Source organism: Dipodomys merriami, unplaced genomic scaffold, assembly GCF_024711535.1.
Source record: "Dipodomys merriami isolate MVZ:Mamm:240054 unplaced genomic scaffold, mDipMer1.0.p SCAF_19, whole genome shotgun sequence".
Classification (NCBI taxonomy): Eukaryota; Metazoa; Chordata; class Mammalia; order Rodentia; family Heteromyidae; genus Dipodomys; species Dipodomys merriami.
In genome coordinates, this window is record NW_027203270.1 from 18,871,855 (window position 1) to 18,890,385 (window position 18,531).

Genomic DNA, 18,531 nt, shown 5'->3' on the forward strand with positions numbered 1-18,531 from the left:
TCAGAAAATTCTCTATGCTCCCTGTGCCTAAAGTTTGTCTGATCCTTGAATAACTAGTTAAGCAAAAGCCCGAGCTTTGCTTTAGATTTGAACAGCAAAGCAGCCTGATTGGTACTGACCTCACTGGGTTCCCATGTCTCCACCCATGTCCCTCAGTCCAGCTCTACCAGCTAGTTGTGCATTCTTCCACAGTGAATGCACTTGTGTGAACCACTTCAAAGTCTGTGTACAGAAAATTGTCTTTTCCATTAAATAAGATAAACACTTATAAATTCTTCCATATTATATACAAATATAAAATCAAGATTTTATTTTTGCAGTGCTGATGATTAAACCCAGAACTTTACCTCTGTTAGGCAACAACCCAGCTCTGGCCCAGTGTAGAAATGCACACCTGCAATCCCAGCACTTGGGAGGCTAAAGCAAGAAGATCATGAGTTCAAGGACACCCTGAACTACAGAGCAGCTTTGTCTCTCAAAAAAAATTTTAATCAAAAAGTTCAAATGAATGTTATCTGGCTATGGTGTAAACAAGTCTATTATCTTCCCAAAAGTTAGTTACAGTTTAAGTCTAAAAAGCAAAGCAAAGTTTCACCACCCACTGACTAAGGACAACAGCAGAGCTCCCTAAAAGCTTATCTGGGGCTACTCCTGCCTGTGGAGCTCACCTTCCCACACACCATCCTCATGCCTTTCCACCATGATGGACTGTATTTCCTTTATTCCTGCCACTTTTAACAGCCCAAACCAGGAATCTTCCTGACTTCTTATCTTTGGGGGTTTGCAGGATAAACGGAAAGAGGGAAGAAATCTAAAATCTTTTTTCCCTCCCTCCCTCCCTTCCTTCCTTTCCTCCCTCTCCCTCCTTTTCCCTCCCTCTCCCCAATCTCTTTTTCTTCCTTCCTTTCTTTCTTTTTTGGGGGGTATTGTGATTTTAACTGAGGGCCTTGTGATAGATGCTGTACTACTGAGCCATGACCCCAGTCCCAAAACCTTAATTCAGTTTTTTTCCTCCCTCAAAATATGCTTGGAAATATTTCAAGAGCAGGAGTCTCCGTGATACAGAGCAGAAAAGCTGGCATGGTTGGGGCAGAAGGAAAAGACAAGCAGCTGACAGTGAGCTGGCTGGGAGCTGTACAGGGACACCTGTACCATGTGTCTCTCTGAACTATTGGGTTGGGCCAGGAGCCAAGCCTGAAAAAAGTGAACTTGAGATTTTGGAGGAGAAAGAGAACCATAACAACAGATAAACATCCGCACAAAGTGGCCAGAGCCAAAACCCAGGAGCCACAGGGCCTGGGGACCGGGGGGGTGGGGGGGCAGAGAGGGTGAGAACCATCCAAGAAGTGGTGTGGGAAGATGAAGAAAGGGAGGGATTCTGGAATGTGGGAGATAAAGTGAGCAGAACTTGCTGACTGATTTACCCTCGGATATAAAAACTAAAAAAGTGGACTGGGGATGTTGTTCAATGGTAGAATGCCAGAATGAGGCCTAGTTTATACCAGACACATACACACACACACACACACACACACACACACACACACACACACACACATACACACACACATCTAGGGAGTATAGGAAGTACTTTCAAACACTCTGGGTTGGATGAGTCCCTGCAGCTTTCAGATGGTCCACACTACAGTCATCCAAGCCTGAAGCCCAGATTATGGGCGATAATACTGAATTGGGAGACACCAGTAAATAGGAGATACAGAAAGTAGAGCTGGGCATGGTGACTCATGGCTGTAATCCTAACTACTCAAAGATTAAAATTAGAAGGACTTAAGTTTGAGGACAGGCTGGGTATAAAAGTTCTTGAGATTCCCCATCTCAATCAATTAAAAGCTTAGTGTGATGACATTTGCCTGTCATTCCAGTTATGTGAGAATCATGTAACTGGCATGGTTACAAAGCAAGACCCAAGAATTCAAAGAGAGTGGAAAAGGCTAGAGGAGTGGTTCAACTGATAGAGCACCTGTCTAGCACATTCAAGTCCCTGAATTCAAATCCCAGTACTGTCCCCCAAACAACAACAGCAACTTGAAAGGGGAAAGAAGGGAGAAAAGAGAGATGCAACTATCAGGGAGGCCAGTATGAAATACCACAGTAGGTTCCTAATACTAGGCCACAGGTTAAGGTCACAGCAACCCAGCAGGAAGATGTCACCGGCAACTGGTGGCCAGAGAAGGTTCAGTGAAAGGTGAGATAGAGAACAGACTGTGATTGGAGAAAAGGAAAGGAGGCAGAATGTGGATTCTGAAAAAAAGAAACAGCAGAGGGAAGCTGGACAGGGAAATGGGACGGGGATAATTTTCCTGGAAGACACTTGGGAGGTTTATCATAATAGACTGGAAGCACATAAAGGGGAAGGGGTTGAAGGAGGAAGGAAGGTCCCAAAGCATAGTAGAAGGTAGGGGCATAGGTAACAAAAGCTCTGGGAGGGGAAGGGGAGCTTAAGCTGTCTGTTTGGCCTAGGGTGCCAAGCAGGGAGTCAAGTGGGACACAGGTGGGAGAGAAAATGAAGGGGTCCTGGCAAGAACAACTCCAGGAGGTCAACTGTTAAGATGGTTGAAAGATTGAAAAGTTGACAGGAAAGGAAACATTTCTGCTGGGAGTCTACATGAAAAGTTGGAATGGACGGATGAAGAAAGGGAAGTGGACTCTGAGGGAGAGGGAAGGAGGTAGAGCCTTCCCGGGTTTGATAGCAGAGCCTGGGAGAGGAAAGGAAGACACCCAGGCTGAAGCCAATGATTGGCCAGGAGATGTGACCAACAAGGAAGAAGATGTAACTGTGCCAGGCACCTTGAGGAGCTGCCCAGAAATGAGCCCTGGGAAGCAGTGCCAGGAAAATAGCCAGTCTTGATCCGTCCTCTGATTGTCTCCTGTTAATTATGCTCATTCACATCCCACAGGAACCGGCTCAAACCGGTTAGAACCGGCTCAAACCGGTTAGAACCAGATCAAACGGGCTACAACCGGATCAAACTGGCTGAAACCGGCTCAAATCGGTTAGAACCGGATCAAACCGGATCAAACCGGTCCGAACCGAATCAACCTGGTTAGAACCGGATCAACCCGGTTAGAACCGGCTCAAACGGGCCAGAACCGGAACAAACCGGCTCAAACCGGTTAAAGCCGGACCAAACCGGTCAGAACCGGCTCAAACCGGTCAGAACCGGATCAAACCAGTTGGATCCGGATCAAACCGGTTCAAAGCGGCTCAAACCGGCCAGAACCGGATCAAACCAGTCGGAACCGGCTCAAACCAGTTAGAACCTGATCAAACCGGTTAGAACCGGCTCAAACCGGTAAGAACCGTACCAAACCGGATCAAACTGGTCAGAACTGACTCAAACCGGTTAGAACCGGATTAAGCCGGTTAGAACAGGCTCAATCCGGTTAGAACCGGTTCAAACCGGTTAGAACAGGCTCGATCCGGTTAGAACCAGATCAAACCGGTTAGATCCGGTTCTAACCGGCTCAAACCAGTCAATATCGGCTCAAACTGGCTCAAACCGGTTAGAACGGGGTCAAACCAGTTACAACCGGATCAAACCGGCTCAAACTGGCTCAAACCAGTTAGAGCCGGCTAGAACCGGATCAAACCGGTCAGAAACAGATCAAACCGGTCAGAACCGGATCAAATCGGTTAGATCCGGACAAAACCGGCTAAAACCGATTCAAACAGGCTCAAACCGGTTCAAACCAGATCAAACAGGCTCAAACCGGTCAGAACCGGATCAAACCAGTCAGAACTGAACCGGCTGAAACCTGTCAGAACTGGCTCAAACCGGTTAGAGCCGGATCAAACCGGTTAGAGCCCGATCAAACCGGTTAGAACCGGATCGAACCGGTAAGAACCAGATCAAACAGGTCAGAACTGGCTCAAACCAGTCAGATTAAACCAGTTCAAACCGGTTAGAGCCGGATCAAATCGGTTATAACCGGAACAAACCGGTTAGAACAGGCTCAAACCGGTCAGAAGCGGCTCAATCCAGTCAGAACCGGATCAAACCGGTATGAACTGGTTCAGACTGGTCAGAACCGGTTCAAACGGGCCAGAATCGGATCAAACCGGCTACAACTGGATCAAACCGGTCAGAACCGGATCGATCCGGCTCAAACCAGATGAAACCGGTCAGAATCGGATCAAACCAGTCAGAACGGGATCAAAATGGCTCAAACCGGTTAGAACTGGTTCAAACCGGCTCAAACCGGCCAGAGCCGGACCAAACCGGCTCAGACCGGTTAAAACCGGATCAACACGGTAAGAACTGGTTTAAACCGGTCAGAACCGGATCAAAACGGTATGAACTGGTTCAGACCGGTCAGAACCGGATCAAACCGGATAGAACCGGATCAAACCAGCTAGAACCGCATCTGACCGGTATGAACTGGTTCAAACCGGTGAAAACCGGATCAAACCGGTCAGAACCGAGGATCGATCCGGCTCAAACCGGTTCAAACCAGCTGAAACCGGTCAGAAACCGGATTAAACCGGCCAGAACCGGATCAAACCGGTTAGAACTGTATCAAACCGGTATGAACTGGTTCAAACCGGTCAGTACCGGATCAAACCAGTTTAAACCAGTCGAAACCGGTCAGAACAGGATCAAACCAGCTAGAACCGGATCAAACCGGTCAGAACCGGATCGATCCGGCTCAAACCGGTTCAAACCAGTTGACACCGGTCAGAACCGGATCAAACCGGTTAGAACCAGATCAAGCCAGTATGAACTGGTTCAAACCGGTATGAACTGGTTCAAACCGGTTAGAACCGGATCAAACCGGTTCAAACCAGTCGAAACCGGTCAGAACTGGATCAAGCCAGCTAGAACCGGATCAAAGCGGTATGAACCGGTTCAAACCGGTCAGAACCGGATCGATCCGGCTCAAACCAGTTGAAACTGGTCAGAACCGGATCAAACCGGTATGAACCGGTTCAAACCGGTCAGAACCGGATCAAACCGGCTACAACCGGATCAAACCGGTCAGAACCGGATCAAGCCGGTCAGAACCGGTTCAAACCGGTCAGAACCGGTTCAAACCAGTTGAAACCGGTCAGAACCGGATCAATCCGGTCAGAACCGGATCGATCCGGCTCAAACTGGTTCAAACCAGTTGAGACCGGTCAGAACCGGATCAAACCGGTTAGAACTGGTTCAAGCCGCTCAGAACCGGATCAAACCGGCTAGAACCAGATCAAACCGGTATGAACTGGTTCAAACCGGTCAGCACCGGATCAAACCGGCCAGAACCGGACCATACCGGTTAGAACCGGATCAAACCGGTCAGAACCAGATCGAGCCGGTCAGAACCGGTTCAAACCGGTTCAAACCAGTCGAAACCGGTCAGAACTGGATCAAACCAGCTAGAACCGGATCAAACCGGTATGAACTGGTTCAAACCGGTCAGAACCGGATCAAACCGGCTACAACCGGTTCAAACCAGTTGAAACCGGTCAGAACGGATCAAACCCCTATGAACTGGTTCAAACCGCTCAGAACCGGATCAAACCAGTTGAAACCGGTCAGAACCGGATCAAACTGGCTCAAACCAGTTCGAACTGGTTCAAACCAGTTAGAACCGGTTCTGACTGGCTCAAACCGGTCATAACCGGATCAAACCGGCTCAAACCGGTTAGGTTCAAACTGGATCAAAAAGGCTCAAACCGGTCAGAACCGGATCAAACCAGTCAAACCGGATCAAACCGACTGAAACCTGTCAGAACTGTCTCAAACCGGTTAGAGCCGGATCAAACCGGTCAGAACCGGATCAAACCGGTTAGAACTGGCTCAAACCGGTCAGAACCAGCTCAATCCGGTTAGAAAAGGATCAAACCGGTTCAAACCGGCAAGAACCGGATCAAACCGGCTAGAACCGGTTCAAACCGGTCAGAACCGGATCAAACTGGCTACAACCGGATCAAACCAGCTACAACCGGAACAAATCGGATCAAATCGGTCAGAACCGGATCGGACCGGCTCAAACCAGTCAGAACCAGATCAATCCGGCTCAAACCAGTTGAAACCAGTCAGAACTAGATGAAACCACTCAGAACCGGATCAAACCTGTCAGAACTGGCTCAAACCGGCTCAAACCGGTTAGAACCGGATCAAACCGGCACAGCACGGGCAAGGGCTCTAAGGCCTGATGTCAAGCAGGGGACATCTACTCCTGGACACTGGGACAGCCCTTCTTGACGTGCTAGAAGCCCAATCTAAACTTTCTAAAGAAAGCAGAAATGTCCCCAGTGCCCTAATTAGTACAGTAATTAGTCCATATATAAAATGTGATTCCACACAGCCTGAGGCCTCCTCTACTAATGAGAAGACTAATGAGAAACTTTCATGGCCTTCTGTGATCTTACTGGTATCCCTACCTCCTGGGGGCGGGGGAAGGGCAGAAAAGACATTTTCTAAGACTGGAGGGAGAGACCTGCCATCATCAGCAGGAGGAGTCTTTTTTTTTTTTTTTTTTTTTTTTTCCATTTTGTTTGGAAGCCTGGATTAAACACAAGACACACAAGCTGTCCACTGCATCACTAACAAGGAGAGACTTCACAGGTGTAATTCTCATCCGCACTAGAAATGAGACACCTTTTACAAGGTGAAATAGTGTGGCCTTAATGAAGTGTGTAACTCGGTTAATGGCTTTGTTGGTTTCCTTTCATAATAGGGGGGAAAATGGAGTTCTTCTGGTTTTCGTAGAGATGCACAAGACCTGGTACCTCTGGAAGGAGAGGTCTGCTCGCGTGTGGGGACGTAGGGGCCTGGATCTCCTTGCAAATGCTTGCCTGGCAGGCACGAGGCCCCCCCTGGCTTCACCGCCAACATCAGAACTGAGTTCTGGAAAGTTCTGAGGCTCTGTCCCGGGCTCAGACACCTACCGATACAGCCAGAGTCACGGCGTCCAGCTCCACCTTGCCCAGGTGTCCGCAGAATATCGAGCTGACGATGCTGATGAGAAAGAGCATCAGCTGGGCCAGGAACTATGGAAGGGCCAGAAAGAAAAGCGGGGTCACCCTTCCCGTCCCCCCCCCACTCCCGCCCATCATCACCAAGTGAGACCGCGACGGGAAGGGGTGCTCGGGGCTGGGCGTGGGGGAGAAACCGCCCCCCCCACCCCCCTCCGGCCGCCCAGCTCACCACGGGGCCCGCGAGCGCCGTCAGCTCCGCCGCCTCCCGCAGCACTTCGGGGGACAGCGCGCCCCGCAAGCCCCGCAAGCCGCCGGGCCACCAGGGGATATCAGGACGCCGCTGGGGCTCAGGGTGACGGTGGCCAAGTCCAGCCTGTCGGGGGCGCCCTCCAAGGGCTCGACGACCGCGGGGGGCTCCATGCCGGCGTCCGGAGAGATCCAAGCCAGCCCGTGGGGCGCCCTGAGGGAGGTGGAGATCGAGACGACCCCGCCCCGCCGATGCCCCTCTGCGGGGCGCTGGTACCGCAGCGACCTGGCCCGGGCCACGCCCCGGCCACGCCCCGGCCACGCCCACGCGCGAGCCCCCTGGCCAACCACCAATGCCCGCAGAACCCCCGGGGAGGGTCGGGCCTGGGGAAGCCCCCCCTCCCACTCACACACACACACACACACACACACACACACACACACACACACACACACACACACACACACACACACACACACACACACACACACACACACACACACACACACACATCTCCATCCCCAAGGCAGGGGTGCTTAGGGGTCAGGAATGGAGGATGAGGAGGTCTTCTTTATCCAGACTAAAGCAAAAATGTCATTTGTCACCCTCCACGCCCTCAGAGCACCTTTGGACGGACCTGGATGGGCATACCCCCAACCTCTGCTCCTTGCAGGGCAAGATCATCTTTGGAACCTCTGGGTTCCTTGTCCTTATCCTTGCTCCTGTTTGAGTCTGGCTGGAGGAACCCTGTATCTCTGGGACCAGGCAGAAAGTGTAAGACACCCCCTAAACGACTAGGGGTGTCCTGTGGAGAGGGGTCTGAGGCGCCCTGAAGAACTGGGAAAGGGGGGTTCTCTGGGCTGCCTCAGTCTCCGCAGGCCCCCTCCGGAAGGCCATAATCTTACTGTGGGTCCTTGGAAAATGATACAAATTTATACATCCAAGAAGAATGACTCCCAAGGGCAGAGATGCCTTATGGTGGTCCCCACCAAAAATCAGTGCTCGGAAGGCTGGGGACACACTCTGCATACAGGAGAGCAAGAAGGGAGGCCTGGAGTTCCAATAAAAATCCCAGCAGTTGGGTGTTTTGTGTGTTGTTTTTTAAAAAAAAACTCATAGTAGCAACTTTTGTGATTTTGTTTCTTATCTGTTCTTTCCAGCAAAGTCAACAGCCTCCTCCTGTATCCGTTCTATTTTTATTTTTATTTATTTATTTATTTATTTTTTGGGTCCGGTCGTGGGGCCTGAACTCTAGGCCTGGGCGCTGTCCCTCAGCTCTTCAGCTCAAGGCTAGCGCTCTACCACTTGAGCCACAGCACCACTTCTGGCTTTTTTCTTTTTGCTTATGTGGTGCTGAGGAGTCAAACCCAGGGCCTCAGGCATGCAAGGCAAGCGCTCTACCACTGAGCCACCTTCCCAGACCGTTCTAGCACCCAGGGTATGTGATTTAGATCAAGATTTGCTGTGTAAACTTAACCCTACTAAGGGCTGAAAGAAACAGGGTAACTAGTTCATAATCTAAAGCCTTTATTAAAGCTTTGTCCTCTGGACACAGCCAGGAAACAGCACTCTTGTTTGGATCTTCCCAGCTCTCCAACTATGCATCCGTAGTGTCTGAGGTCTAGCCTCTCCAGGTAAAGATGACAAGTGCCATTGGTCGATTGAATAAAATGTAGGACACAGGAAACTTATATTGAAAAATGTATTTTATGTAATTCATACAGGAGGAATTCTGAAGCATTTTATATATGCGTTTGTGTCTTAGAAAACAGTAGGTAGAAGAAGCAGGGGAGCATACAGGAGGAATTCTGAAGCATTTTATATATGGTCTGTGTCTTAGAAAACAGTAAGTAGGTAGAAGAAACAGGAAAGCATAGATTCCTAGGTAAGTATTCCGGGGTCCCTGATCCAGACAGGGATTCTTACTCCAACCTCATTTGTCTTGGTCTAAGATACAATATTCACCTTAGGTCCTTCATTAGAAATACACATCTTTGCCAGGAACCCATGGTTCCTGCGTGTACTCCTAGCTACTCAGGAGGCTGAGATCTGAGAATTAAAGTTGGAAGTCAACCTGGGCAGGAAAGTCTGTGAGACTCTTATTTCCAATTAACCACCAAAAAGCCAGAAGTGGAGGTGTGGCTCAAGTGGTAGTGTGTGTATGTGTATGTGTGTGTGTGTCTGTGTGTGTGTGTGTCTCTATGTGTATGCCTTTGAATTCTCAATTCTAAAAACCTACAGGCAAAGCTAAATTATGTACATACCTTAAAACTGCTACTTCTAGGCCTGTGCCTTAAGGAGGAGCCAATTTCCATCAGTTCAACTTTACACTGAATTCAGTAGAAGCTACTTTGAAATCTGAATTTAGAGCTTTTCCCCAAGCCAGTGCTATGTAATACCATCCTCTCTTGAAAGAGAAGACAGCCACAGTAAGTGGCAGCTTTCTGTCAGCCCTGCAAGTCATGAAAGTAAGCAATGTTCTACAGTGTGTTGTTACAAACTTCGATGTTTTGTAGATAGATGTATATGTTAAAAGCATTATGGACTTAAGGTTTCTCTTTCCTTTTTCCTCCTTTCTTTCTTCTTTTCTTTCTTCTTTTCTATTTCTCGTGTGTGTGTGTGTGTGTGTGTGTGTGTGTGTGTGTGTATGTGTGTGTGTGTGTGTTCATGCTAGGAATTAAAACTAGCGCATGCTAAGCTCTACCATTGAGCTACACCCCTAGTCCTGACTTACGTTCAAGTTACAATGGCCTTGTCCAAAAGTAATTACATCCTAAGTCTGGAAGCACCTGTGTCATGTGATCTGATTCTCTTTCTCCTGCCATATCACTGGATTCTTACATATACTCTTACTAAAATCCCTGCCACCAAGACTAAAACAACCCCCAAGAGCACAAGCCCTCGACGGAACACCAACTGTTTTCCAGACAATGTATTGCTGTCTGCTGGATGCTCAGGCAAAGGTTGCTGTTGGTGCATCCGTGGGTTCAATTGAGCCTCGTCCCTTTTTTCAATATCTCTCATTACAATTTCTTCATGGTTTTCAGTACCCTCTGTAGAGAATAAAGGATTTTAGTTAGCGTGTTGAAAGGAAAATTTTGTTTCTAACTGTATGAAAGAGGATAGATTGTGTGTGCTACTTGTTAGGAGAAAGATATTTTAGGAAGCAGTTGCTACAGTGGTTAAATGAATCAAATTGGGAGACAAGAACTTATAGGTACAACCTCCTATACTTGTTGTGGGGGAGGTAATTGTTTTTCCTTTAACTGTTAACATTTCTTAAGCTGAATGCTGGTAGCTCATGCCTGTAATCCTAGCTACTCAGGAGGCTGAGATCTGAGGATTGTGGTTTGAAGCCAGCCTGGGCAGGAAAGTCAGTGAGACTCTTATTTCTAATAAACTGCTCAAAAAAGCCAGAAGTCAAGCCAGGCACCCGTGGCTCACACCTGTAATCTTCAGGAGGCTGAGATCTAAGGTCAGCCCAGGTAGAAAAGTCCCTGTGAGACTCTTATCTCCAATTAACCACCAGAAAACTGGAAGTGGCACTGTGGTTCCAGTGGTAGATCGCTTGCCTTGGGCTGAAGAGCTTAGGGACAGTGCCCAAGCCCAAAGTTCAAGCCCCACAACTGAAAAAAAAAAAAAGCCAGAAGTGGCACTGTGGTTCAAGTAGTAGAGTGTTAGCCTTGAGCATATAGAGGCTCAGAGACAGAGCCAAGGGCTCTGAGTTCAAGCTCCAGGACAGGAAAAAAATTTTTTTTCTTCATAGTATTTTTTGTTTATTTATGTGTTTTGGGTGTGGCTCTCCTGAGAAAACACGAAAGAACCAGCCAAAATCACTAAATTAAGCTGAATCCCATTATTGAAGCGAATCTAAAGTGAGCTCTGCTCATTACAATTTCATTCTAATTGTAAATTCTCCACCCTAGAGGCTGGTCTAGTTAACATTTTTAATATGCAAGGCACACTCTCCAACTGAGCCTGCTTAGGAGTGTTCCTAAGCATATGATGAGGTATGTTTCCCCCACAAAACCATCTTGTTTGGGGGTTATTCCCAGTACACTCCTGGGAATGACCAATTCACTCTTGTTTCCCTGATATGTTTGTGGGCTTTGTGCTCACAAAGAACAAAACCCATTACATTTGGTTACATTACATTGCATTCCTCTCTATTCACCGCTGTCAACCTGGGGCTCTAGGGAGCTCCTTTGTTTAAGAGTTTCAAGGGGCCAACACCCGTATAATAAACATTCCATTTGGTATATCAGGCAAGTGGCCAAACCTGATCCTAAGCCAGGAACTTCAGACAGCATGAATAAAAACTAAGGAAAAGCAGAATTGACCACTGCCAGAAATTTAGCCATCTGAGAAGTCCAAGGAGCTTATTACAGTGCGACCAAAATGCGGCTATAGGACACTAGAATATGCCACCCAAATATACTCTTCTTTGGTATATTTCAAAGTGGTTATTTTGAGAAACTGCAGATAGTAGCTTTGAAAAGCTATCTGTAAGGCATTTGCAACTATGAAGAAAATCGCCATCAGTAAAAGCATCTGTCTTGAGAAAATGGCTGTTCCAGACAACTTTTATTACTATAGAGACTTTATCTGAATAACAAGACCACAGGCCACTTTTGTTCACCATAGATTTCTTTCCCTCATACTTCTTCCATAACTTGGGTAGCCACCATCTCTCAGAAGTTTCACATCCTGTTTCTTTTCTGTAGTTCAGAGTGCTATATATGTAAGCTTCAGTCATCAGACCCCTCTTCAGACCTCCTGTTTCCTAGGACTCTTCTGTTTATGGTTGTAATTAAATATTGCTTTCTCCTGCTAATCTGTCATGTCAATTTAATTCACAGCCCAGCCACAGAAAGTAAGAACAAAAGAGCTCAGGGAGAGTACCCAGGCCCAATATACACACAAATACATATATATATATATATATATATATATATGTTTATAAATATATTAAAACCCCTTCTATAAAATATATATAAAATTTATAAATTTATATAATATGTATCATATAAAAATATAAATTTCTATAAATGTATATAAGATAATATATTATTATATAGGTTTTATAAATCTATAAATTATAATATATGTCTATAAATGTATATATAGGATATGAATTTTATAGATTTCTATAAATTATGTTATAAATTATATTAAGTTAATATTTTTATGATTTTTATTTTTAAATTTAATAACATGTATGTAAATGTAATCATTTTAGTTCTCTTTTGGTGGTGGTGGTGTTCATGGGGCTTGAACTTAGGGCCTGGGCACTGTCCCTGATCTCTTTTGCTTAAGGCTAGTGCTCTACCACTTTAGCATCACTTCCAGTTTCTTTTTCTGGTGGTTAATCAGAGTGTCACAGATCTTCCTGCTGGAGTTGGCTATTAACTACAATTCTCAGATCTCAGCCTTTTGAGTAGCTAGGATTATAGGTGTCAACCACTAATGCTCAGCTTAGAAATTATTTTATAAGTTCTTTTATATTTTAAAATTTAAGCTGAGCGACAGTGGCTCGGGTCTGTAATCCTAGCTACTCAGGAGGCTGAGATCTGAGGATCACGGTTCAAAGCCATCCTGGGCAAAAACTCGGTGAGACTCTAATCTCCAATAAACTACTCAAAAATCAATATGTTTATGGAATTGAAGCAAAGGAACTTTAAGTCAAATTACTTCAAAAAGTGTGACTTGACTTTCTCTTTTGTTTCTAAACTTCAGTGCCTTCATCAATGGGTGCTCACTGCAACCAATCTACTTGTGTCCCACACAGGACCCCTCGGTCCTTCCTCTCTGGCCTTTGCCAGAGCTGAGATTATTATAACCTACCTGAATGAACTGGATCATGAGAGACAGCAGAATTCCCATTCAGAGCCACATTTATCTTCAAATTGGCATGTACCTGAGCCTAAAAAGTAAAAACCCAAAGCAAGTGCACAAGGCATTAGACCATGTTGCTGAGACATTTCACTTAACTGTAATGGAAAGTTCTCTAAATCAGTAGGATCCTCTGAAAAAGACTGAATGGCCTTTTTCTACCTCCTATTTCCAGACCTCGTGTTGATCTTGAAAAGGCAGTGAGAAGGGAGTGAACAAGTATCTTAGAGAAATATTTGGAGATCATCAAAGCCAATGTTAGGATAAACTTGGGAGACTTTCTCTCCTGGTCCAATTCTCATCCTGAAATTGGCTTTTTAGGCAGAAAGGCAAGAAGAGGCTAGCATAGGGTGGGAAGAACCAGCTATATTTTCTATTCACTGAATAAACAAAGGAAAAATGATTCAGGACAGGATCACATCTGAAAATCCAGTTAAAACCAAACCAAACCAAAAAGCATAATGATAACATAAGAGGAATGAACCTGCCAATATGGAAGAATGTCTCATGTTGGATCCTGTTTATTTTCTAGGTAAGGAACAGCAAACACAATTACCTGTTGGCAAGCCTGTTTCCAATTGAGGTGAGAAATGAAGGCTAGAAAACACACAGCCTGCAAAACAGTGCAGATGATGAACCCCAACCACAGACCTAGACAAGGAAACGGGAGATGGGTTAATTCTGGAAATCGGCTGCCCTGCAGAGGACATGGCTCCACTTCGCTTCTGTGGGCTGGGTCTGAGAATCTGCGTTTCGGGCTGAGGGGGAACCCACAGTGGGCCAGACACTTCTAATCTGCTCTCTTCCAGAATGTTCAAGAAGGCCCAGTATTCCCTGCAGCCACCTCCTGTGAGAACAAAGGTCTGGGAGGCTATTTTTGGCCTTGGTGATTTTAATACTTGAGTACTGAGAAAAATGCCAGCTACAAGGTAAAAATTTCACAGGATGAACTACTTCTGCCCTATATGACTCAAAAGAAATGATGTTTATTAGTTTGTTTGGCTGCCTTCCAAGTGCTGGAAGTATAAGGGTGATCCACTACCCCCTATCTTTTTTTTTTTTTTTTTTTTTTTTGGTCCGGTCATGGGGCCTGAACTCTGGGCCTGAGCGCTGTCCCTCAGCTCTTCAGTTCAAGGCTAGCGCTCTACCACTTGAGCCACAGCACCACTTACGGCTTTTTTTTCTTTTTGCTTATGTGGTGCTGAGGAATCGAACCCAGGGCCTCTGGCATGCAAGGTATGCGCTCTACCACTGAGCCACCTTCCCAGCCCCTACCCCCTATCTTTTTATTTTTAAGAAAAAAATCATCATGGCCAATAATAGCGTGTGTGTACGTACACATGTGCACATGTATGTGTGTTTGTTGGTACTGGGGTTTGAACTCAGAGTTTCATACTTTCTCTGGTACTTAGCTTTCTTGCTCATGGCTGGTACTCCACTGTTTGAGACACATCCCCACTCCAGCATATTTCTGGTTATTTGGAGAAATGAAATCTCTCAGACTTTTCTGCCCCACTAGATTTGAAGCTCAATCCTCCAAGATCACAGCCTCCTGAGTAGCTAGGATTATACGTGTAAACTGAGCTGACTATGCTAAATGGCCCTTTTTTTTTTTTTTTTTGCCATTACTTGAGTTCAATCTCAGGGCCTCATGCTTGCACAGTTTTCTTACCTCTCTCACTTGAGCCATACTGCCAGACCAGCATTTTGCTGGCTAATTGAAGATGGAGTCTCAAGACTTTTCTGAATGGGCTGGACTCAAACTGGTCTCAGACATCTGAGTAGCTAGGATTACAGATGTGAGCCAGATAGGAACCCAGCAAGGACTAACTTTAAGCACAGACTACTGGAAGCTTCTGGGATAAGGTTGAGGATCTAGATAGTTTTGGAGGGAGAATGGATGATGGGAAAAGCCTGTAAATCTCAAAGCACCCTGTAGGCTCTACCCAATACAAGCCTACACAAGGCCCTGAGGGAGATCGGATGAAGAGAGGTGTTGTCAACAGTAAACTAATGGGAGAATCCAAGCTCAGCAGAGGTGTGAGAGAGATTGTATATACAAACAGACAATGGCCAGATCATATGTAAAACTAGAACTCTGGCTGGGCACCAGTGGTGCACACCTGTAATCCTAACTACTTAATAGGTTAAGATCTGAGGATTGTGGTTCGAAGCCAGCCAGTGGAAGGAAAAGTCTGGGAGACTTTTTTTTTTTGCCAGTCTGGGGCCTGAACTCTGGGCCTGGGCACTGTCCCTCAGCTCTTTAACTCAAGGCTAGAGCTCTACCACTTAAGCCACAGCGCCACTTCCAGCTTTTTCTGCTTATGTGGTGCTGAGGAATCGAACCCAGGACCTCATGCATACAAGGCAAGCATTCTACCACTGAGCTACCTTCCCAACCCAAGTCCGTGAGACTCTTATCTCCAATCTCCAATAAACTAATCAGAAAAGGTAGAAAGTGGTACTGTGGCTTATGTTGTAGAGTGCTAGCTTTGAGCACAAAGAGGCTCAGAGACAGCACCCAGGCTGAGAGTTCAAGCCCCAGGACCTGCAACAAACAAACAAACAAACCTCTGACCTACAACCACTGCAACAAATAGGCCCAGGGTTCCAGTCTGCCAGAAATCAGATTTGCACAAAGCTGGACTGCCATCTCTAGCAACAACCTATGAAGCTAAACAGTAACTTCTCAGTTACAATCAGCTCAGATTTGGTTAATAACTGACAGTCTCCCTAATTTTAGTCACCACTGCAATTTATGACCAATCAAAGTATGTACCTTTAACCCATCTTATGGAAGCTCTTTGTTATTCAGCCACCTCTAGTTGGCACATACCTAAGCTGTCTGTTCTGGTCATACAGCTCTCCTACTCTTTGGGCTGCCTTCTGGTCTCTGCCTAAACACAGGTCAATGGCGTCCCAATTCCCTTGTGTAGCAGCCTAGAAATGCACAGTCTTTGCTTTCCTCTTTTGCTTGGCTTTGATTTATTTCAGCTGCTGTCCAAATCCACGTAAGGGTTTACTATGTAATAGGGTGACTGTTGTCAATAATGGAGTGTGTTTCAAATTAGGAACGAATTTCAAATTCCTAACCATAAAAATAATGCAAATAAGATGAAGGATATGTTAACTATCTAAATCTAATTACTCAACATTGTACACATATATCAAAACATCACCTCAGCCAAGCATGGTAGTATATACCATAATTCTAGCTCTTGAAAAGTGAGGCAGGATGCTTGAAAGGTTGAGGCCAGCCCGGGCTACCTAGGGAAAACTTATCTCAAAAATCATGCTTTGTCCCTTGGGCTGGGAAGGTGGCTCAGTGGTAGAGCGCTTGCCTTGCATGCATGAGGCCCTGGGTTCGATTCCTCAGCAACACATACACAAAAAGAAAAAAGCCGGAAGTGGTGCTGTGGCTCAAGTGGTAGAGTGCTAGCCTTGAGCTGAAGAGCTGAGGGACAGTGCCCAGGCCCAGAGAGTTCAGGCCCCACGACCAGATGCCCCCCCCCAAAAATCATGTTTTGTCCCATAAATGTGCAAAATGTTGATTTGCCAATTAAAAATAATATTAACAAAAAAGATATGAAAGACACTGTAAGCCAGAAGTGGAGTTGTGTCTCAAGTGGTAGAATGTTAGGCTTGAGCAAAAAAGCTTAGAGACAGGGCTGAGAATATGGATTCATGGTAGAGTGCGTGCTTTACATGCATGAAGCCCTGGGTTCAATTCCTCAGTACCACATACACAGAAAAAGTCAAAAGGGGCACTGTGGCTCAAGTGGTAGAGTGCTAGCCTTGAGCAAAAAGAAACTCAGGGACAGTGCCCATGCTTAGAGTCCAAGCCCCAGGACTGGCAAAAAAAGAAAAAGAAAAGAAAAGAAAAGGTTGTAAAGTATGCCCTTGGTATTTTATATTCATTGAATATTATAATGATAATATTTTGGATAAATTGTGTAAAATAAAATATATTACTCCCCAAAATCCTCTAATATTTCCATTGTCTCTGTCATTGGCAAATCTAAAACGTGAATAATACCAGAAGTGCAACCTAACCATTTTCTGCATCATTTTCCAAAAACCTCCAGTCCATTCTTTGAACACTGTATTTTTTATTCAAATATTATTGAACTGGAGAAAAAGCTGTAAGCCAATGGAACTCATTGGACTGGATGTTCTCCGTAGAGATCAGATGACTTCTCAACACCTCTGTAAGTCCTTACTTCACCCCAAAGATAATGTTTAGCTTTTAATATAATCATTTACTCACTGCCAATGTATTCTTCATTATTATTTTAGAAATCAAAGCTGAGCAGTCATTGTTTCCCACACCCTTTTTTTGTGTGCAGGTCTTAGAGCTTGAATTCAGGTCCTTGGGGCTGTCACGAAGCTTCTTTGGCTCAAGTCCAGCACTTTTTTGGTAATTTTGTGGAGATAAGAATCTTACAGGGGGAGCCGGGCGCTGGTGGCTCACGCCTGTAATCCTAGCTACTCAGGAGGCTGAGATCTGAGGATCGCGGTTCAAAGCCAGCCCGGGCAGGAGAGACCGTGAGACTCCTATCTCCAATAAACCACCAGAAAACCGGAAGTGGCGCTGTAGCTCAAGTGGTAGAGCGCTCGCCTTGAGCTGAAGAGCTGAGGGACAGCGCTCAGGCCCAGAGTTCAAGCCCCACGACCGACAAAAAAAAAAAAAAAAAAAAAAAAAGAATCTTACAGGGGGTTGGGAATGTGGCTTAGTGGTAGAGTGCTTGCCTAGCATGTATGAAGTCCTGGGTTTGATTCCTCAGTACCACATAAACAGAAAAGGCTAGAAGTGGCTCTGTGGCTTAGTGATAAGAAGCACAGGGACAGTGCCCAGACCATAAGTTCAAGCCCCAGGACTGGCACTGAAAAAAAAGAATCTCACAGACTTTCCTGTCTGGGCTGGCTTTGAACCTTGACCCTCAAGTCTCAGCCTCCTGAGTAGCTAGATTAAAGGCATGAGCCACTGGTGCCCAATTATTTCCTTATTTTAAAAATTCAGCATGCACTATATGGAAAACGAACTATGCAACTTATGTGAAGGGACAGGAAGGGGAAACTGGAGGAAAATGAAAGAAGGGGTGACATTGTTCCATAAGAATTGTACTTGTTGGGCTGGGAAGGTAGTTCAGTGGTAGAGTGCTTGTATGTATGAGGCCCTGGGTTCAATTCTTCAGCACTACATAAGCAGAAAAAGCTGGAAGTGGTGCTGTGGCTCAAGTGGTAGAGCTCTAGCCTTGAGGTGAAGAGCTGAGGGACAGTGCCCACGCCCAGAGTTCAGGCCCATGACCGACAAAAAAAAAAGAATTGTACTTGTTACCTGACTTACAAAATGGTAACCCATCTGTACAACACCTTAATAATAACAATAAAATTATATTTAAAAATAAACATTATGGAAAAAAAGGAATAAGAATAATTCTGGTATTTTCAGATCCTGGAAATTCAG

General features: G+C 45.8%; 1 protein-coding gene across 1 annotated transcript in view; it reads right to left on the minus strand.

Annotated features, from left to right (window-relative positions):
- Positions 1-8,839: 8,839 nt before the first annotated feature.
- LOC138830816 (multidrug and toxin extrusion protein 1-like) overlaps positions 8,840-18,531 on the minus strand; it is a 34,782-nt gene continuing 25,090 nt past the window's right edge. Inside the window, exons 15-17 of the mRNA XM_070027587.1 lie at positions 13,621-13,715; positions 13,017-13,095; positions 8,840-10,225 (exon numbers count right to left, since the gene is read on the minus strand). Coding sequence (XP_069883688.1) covers positions 9,999-10,225; positions 13,017-13,095; positions 13,621-13,715 — 401 coding nt within the window. The 3' untranslated portion in view covers positions 8,840-9,998. The remainder of the gene's footprint in view (positions 10,226-13,016; positions 13,096-13,620; positions 13,716-18,531) is intronic.